Source organism: Geotrypetes seraphini, chromosome 6, assembly GCF_902459505.1.
Source record: "Geotrypetes seraphini chromosome 6, aGeoSer1.1, whole genome shotgun sequence".
NCBI lineage: Eukaryota > Metazoa > Chordata > Amphibia > Gymnophiona > Dermophiidae > Geotrypetes > Geotrypetes seraphini.
Window position 1 is genome coordinate 34050611 of NC_047089.1, and position 6091 is coordinate 34056701.

At 43.6% G+C, this 6091-nt stretch overlaps 1 protein-coding gene across 1 annotated transcript in view; it reads right to left on the minus strand.

The window, feature by feature from the left end:
- LOC117362657 (matrix metalloproteinase-20-like) overlaps positions 1 to 191 on the minus strand; it is a 33776-nt gene extending 33585 nt beyond the window's left edge. The window contains exon 1 of the mRNA XM_033949409.1: positions 75 to 191. Coding sequence (XP_033805300.1) covers positions 75 to 188 — 114 coding nt within the window. The 5' untranslated portion in view covers positions 189 to 191. The remainder of the gene's footprint in view (positions 1 to 74) is intronic.
- Positions 192 to 6091: the final 5900 nt, after the last annotated feature.

Sequence of the window (6091 nt, forward strand, 5' to 3'; positions counted from 1 at the left end):
TATTCTGGCGCCTCACCATGAATAATAAGAAAAAATGAAAGTGCATGTAGGATAAGAAAATAATGAAACCTTACCTCTGCAAAGGAGACATCTTGCTGAGTCATGCTTTGAAATTCCTTTGGCACCGGTAAACAGGCATAAAATTCAGAGTTCGACAAAACCAAGAGGACGAGCCAAGTGCACTGCATGCTTGCAAGCGAAACTTTCTTGCCTAACCCTTCTGAGCTTGCTGCTTTTATAGGGATGAGTATGTGTCTATCTGAAAATGAGTCATATATTTTTCAGAGGTATCGGAATCCACTAATGAGAGCATGTGTGTTTTGTGGATGATGGTATGGCAAGAGCTGGATCAGTGCGTCCTTTAGCAAAGTTCAGGGTATTTTATTATTATGATTCTCGTCATTGTCTATGAAAACTGAGCATGTGCCTCAACAGAAGCTCCGCTTTACAAATCACGGTACAGCTTAACGTGTCTTCGACCATGTGCTGCAATAAGGATCAACAAACAAGTTGTTAATGATGGCTTTTGACTGTGTCTAAGCTTTGGAAGCTGAGCTCCTTTCATCAGGTCAGTGAAGAAACAGAGCAGTTAGAGTGAGTTTGTACCACACCGAGCGTGTTAGACCAAAGGTTTTATGACAAAGCTCGCCAAGGGGAAATGAAGAGAGGGAGAAAGGGCAGTTGCACAGGTGATTGTCCTAGTGAAAATTAAGTCAAAAGTCCTTGTTAAATCTTTCACTGCTTGTTTGCATTCTGGTTACTCCTGAAATTTCTTTTGAGTACACTGACTGTGAAATCTTTAAATGAATGATCTCCTTTTGTTTACAGAACATTAATGAAAAACCATGATAAATCAGAACACGGTCCATCTAGTCTAGAGTTACCAGACGTACGGATTTCCACAGACATGTCCTCGTTTTGATGATATGTCTGGGGGTCCAGGCAGCTTTTCCAAACCTGGCACATTGTCCAGGTTTTGAAAAGCTTGCGACAAATCACTGTCGGACAGGAGGGCATCCGCGCATGTGCGGATGCCACGCGATGATGTCATTGAGTCGCATCCACACATGCGCGGATGCCCTTCTGCCTGACAAGAGCAGGCAGTGGGGGGCGGGACTGGGGCATAACGGGATGGGGATGGGTGGACCTTGGCGGGCCTGGGTATGGGTCTGGGGGTCCGGATTTTCCAAAAATAAAATCTAATAACCCTAATCTGAGCATCCTGTCTCAGACGGTGGCCAGTTTGGTTCAAAAATCTCTAACAATAGGTTTTGAAGGTCTTTCTATTCACATGCACATGTAAATGACCATGTGACAATTATAGAATTACAGTCCAGAAATGCCTCAGAATAGCTTCACAGCAAAGAGCAGTGAGCCCAAAGTCAGAGACAAAAAGACCAAGGTTCCGCAAAACAAAAGGAGTATTCCAAAAACACACAAAATGGAACCAGGACTTGAAGCCAAGAAATAAAAAATATACAATACTTTATTAGAAGTTGTCACAAAACGCACACTGGAATCTTTGACCCTACATGGGCCGTGTTTCGGCAAAATGCCTTCCTCAGAGGTCCTGCATACGTATTGACGCTGCTAAGATTCCAGTTTTTCCAATGGTTTTACTTCGGCTTCACGTTTTGGCATTTTACTCAAACTCCCACGGAATCTTCTAATAAAGTCTTGTATATTTTTATTACTTGGCTCCAAGTCCTGGTGAATACTGAATACCATCTAGTCCTACTGATTTGTTAGTCTTGAGTATGTCAATTTTCCCTTTTATGTATATATCTTTTCCCTTTTATGTATGTATTTGCTGTGGTTGCTCCAGATCATTTTTTTGATTTACAGCAGTTTTGATTTAGTTATTCCACAGTGATCTGTAATGCATTATTCAACACCTCTTTTCATGAGAGTGAATGTACTTCCCTTGTGAACAGTTGTAGATTTCTATGGTATGTACTGCACAGCTTGTATTGAGCTATTGGCTTGTGGATCAAATTGGACTACCGTGACAACTACAGTTCTTTACACTAGATTAGGGGTGTCAAATAGAGAATGACACGGTGACAAAATTCATCACCGTTCCCGTCCCCTCGGATAACCGCGGGAAATAATCCCATCTCATTTTCTAGTGTCTATTTCAACCTCAGTCCTTCTACACCAGCATTCTTCAAAGCAAAGCTTGCGGGTCAGTGGTTGTGGCCATTCATACTCTGATTCTTATGTGAGCCAAGGATAATGAAGCCATTGTGACATCACTGATGTGATTGGCTCTTAGGCACTGGTGGAATGAGGCATTATGACATCACAATATCTGCTCTGGATACCAGAGACTGTCATTCTGTAGTGTCTATTTCAACCTCAGTCCTTCTACACCAGCATTCTTCAAAGCAAAGCTTGCGGGTCAGTGGTTGTGGCCATTCATACTCTGATTCTTATGTGAGCCAAGGATAATGAAGCCATTGTGACATCACTGATGCGATTGGCTCTTAGGCACTGGTGGAATGAGGCATTATGACATCACAATATCTGCTCTGGATACCAGAGACTGTCATTCTGTAGTGTCTGTTTCAACCTCAGTCTTTCTACACCAGCATTCTTCAAAGCAAAGCTTGTGGGTCAGAGGTTGTGGCCATTCATACTCTGATTCTTCCCTCTCTCCTTAAAGAATGGCATGAAGATGGTTTCCCGTGGTTATCCGTGGGGACGGGAACGGTGATGAATTTTGTCACCGTGTCATTCTCTAGTGTCAAAGTCCCTCCTCGAGGCCCGCAATCCAGCCGGGTTTTCAGGATTTCCCCAATGAATATGCATGAGATCTATTTGCATGCACTGCTTTCATTGTATGCTAATAGAGCTCATGCATATTCATTGAGGGAAATCCTGAAAACCCAACTGGATTGCGGCCCTCAAGGAGGGACTTTGTCACCCCTGCACTAGATGTTACAAAATAAGTTAATTTTTTTAAAAAACATCTGAAGACTGTGTGATATAAAGGCACAATCAGGACCAAAACATGACAAAAACCCAGAACTTAGAGTTGTTTTTCAGAATTAATAACTAACAATGATTCACTTCTGGCTCATCAGGTTTGAGTTTCACCTTGAGTGAAGGCGTGGCCTAGTGGTTAGAGCTGCTGCCTCAGCACCCTGAGGTTGTGAATTCAGTTCCCACTGCAGTTCCTTGTGACTCTGGGCAAGTGTTTTAACACTTCATTGCCCTAGACACAAAATAAGTACCTGTCCAAAACATGTAAACCACACATAAAAAGCAGTATATCAAGTGCCATCCCCTTTACCCTGGTTATGTTAGACACTGTCTCAAACAGTACAAAGGTAAGATGGCAATTTTATCCAGTTTTTTTCAGCATGTAATAATAATAATAATAATTTTATTTTTATATACCGCCAAAGCCATAGTAGTTCGAGGCAGTTTACAATAAGAAGGGCTGGACAGTCAGCGAAAAAAAAAATAACAACGAAGTCCTTGAATACATGAATATTTGTAGGGAGGGAGAGAGACAAGAGTAAAAAAGTTACAATGTAGGAACATCAAGTACATATAAGTAGAATACAGTGGTGAGGCTTTAGGAGTTCTTGGTTACAAATCAGTTGAACAGTTTGGTTTTAACTAGTTTTCTGAAGTTCAGATAGGATGAAGAGTTGCCTAGTCAGCCGTTCTGTTGACTTGCTTGGAAAGCAAGAGTTCTGTCAAGGAATCTTCGGTATCGGCAGGTTTTATTTTAGGGTGGCTAAACACATGTATTCTGTGTGTTGCCTGCTGGAACTATCCAATTTAAAATGTGAGTCCAGGTATAGGGGTGCTAAACTAAGTATAGATTTGAAACAAAGACAGGCAAATTTGAACAGCACTCTTGCTTCTAGGGGCAGCCAATGAAGATTTGGGTAGTAGGGGGTTATGTGATCCTATTTTTTTAATACCAAAAATCAGTCGCACTGCTGCATTTTGTATGATTCGGAGTCTTTGAATGATTTTCTTGAGAGACCCCAGATAAATGATGTTGCAATAGTCAAGCAGGCTTAAAATGGAGGATTGCACCAGTAAGCGGAATGTTGCTGCATTGAAGTACTTTCTGATGGTTCTTAGTTAGAATTGTACACAGGTATATATCATAGAAAGCAGGCACACTATAAAGTTGCACCTAGCTTAAGGCATTGGGTCTAGGATATTTCAGTGCAGCCGTTTCATCGAAGCCCTTTCATCACGGCTGGTTCAGTGTAGCCAGTTCAGCATGGCTGTTTCACCACAGCCATTTTATTGCTGGCGAGCGCTTACCTTGCTGAAACTGCTGTTCCATCGGACAAATAGCGTGGTCGCCGTACATGAAGAAGACACGGTACTACTCGAAAGGGTCCAGAGAAGAGCGATGGTTAAGGGGTTGGAGGAGCTTCCGTACAGCGAAAGATTAGAGAAACTGGGCCTTTTCTCCCTCGAACAAAGGAGAATGAGAGGGGACATGATTGAAACATTGAAGGTACTGAAGGGGATAGATTTAGTAGGTAAGGACAGATTGTTCACCCTCTCCAAGGTAGGGAGAACGAGAGGGCACTCTCTAAAGTTGAAAGAGGATAGATTCCGTATGAACATAAGGAAGTTCTTTTTCACCCAGAGAGTGGTAGAAAACTGGAACGCTCTTCCGGAGTCTGTCATAGGGGGAAACACCCTCCAGGGATTCAAGACAAAGTTAGACAAGTTCGTGCTGAACCAGAACGTACGCAGGTAGGGCTAGTCTCAGTTAGGGTGCTGGTCTTTAACCAGAGAGCCGCCATGTGAGCGGACTGCTGGGCATGATGTACCACGGGTCTGACCCAACAGTGGCAGTTCGTATATTCTTATGTTCTTATGAAAGAGGAGGCATATCAAAGAAGGCTTGCCCCATCTCCCATTGGTGCTTAAGTCCTAAATGGACAGGTGAAAGAAGGCTTCCAGGACAGTACCCATTGCCCCCCTGGTGCTTCATGCCCAATTGCTTTAAGGTTTCATGTCCCCCCCTTACCCCCACTGGTGTTTCAATAAAGTTATCTGAAGGCTCCCGCTGAGACCAGAAGTGCTCCCCTTTTCCCCCACTTGTGTTTCAATAAAGTTATCTGAGACAGCATAGAGACAGCATCAGGTGAACTGGATGGGGGCCAACACAGCGCAATGGTTATCTGATACGTCATGGGGACAGCCTCTGTCAGACTCCTCGTAAGCCGGTTGATCAGGTGAGCTGGGTGGGGACTGACTCAGCACAATGACAGGGCCCACTCTTAAAGGGCTCCAATTAAATGTCCCACACTGAACCAGCCATGCTGAACCAGCTATGCTGAAGGGGGGCGGGGACTAGGGGTGAGGCTGAGGTGTGGCATGGGTATATCAGGGCGACCCTGGGGGGGGCGAGTCTATGGGTCCAGATTTTACAGAAGTAAAATCTGGTAACCCTACCAAAAATGCTCACTCACGGAGGTATCAGCCTGTGTAAATTGTTTAGCCTGTGTAAGTTGATTCTTGTCTTTAACATCTGGCCTGTCTCCACATTACAGCATCCTTCTTCACGTTTTCTACATTGAATAATATATACCAGTGTTCCTTAAGTTGGCAGTAAGAACAGTCTGCGTTCATGCTGCTTTGAGCATTGACCACTAAGGAAGGTGACCCTGTTACTATAACACCGGCAATGTGAATAAAAGTTGATGTTGAATGGAGGAATCTTTCCATTCCTATTTCTGTGTTTCTTTGAATTTATTGTGGGGACTGTTTCCTGTTTTGTTTTTGTTTTTTACTGCTGTACCCCTTTGCCAGCCAGGTTTCAGGCTATCCACAAAGTATATCAGGTTTCAGGTTTATTAGGATTTTATATACCGCCTATCAAGGTTATCTAAGCGGTTTTTTACAATCAGGTACTCAAGCATTTTCCCTCTCTGTCCTGGTGGGCTCACAATCTATCTAACGTACCTGGGGCTATGGAGGATTAAGTGACTTGCCCAGGGTCACAAGGAGCAGCACGGGGTTTGAACCCACAACCCCAGGGTGCTGAGGCTGTAGATCCAACCAATGCGCCACACACTCCTCCATGATTTGCATACACTGCCTC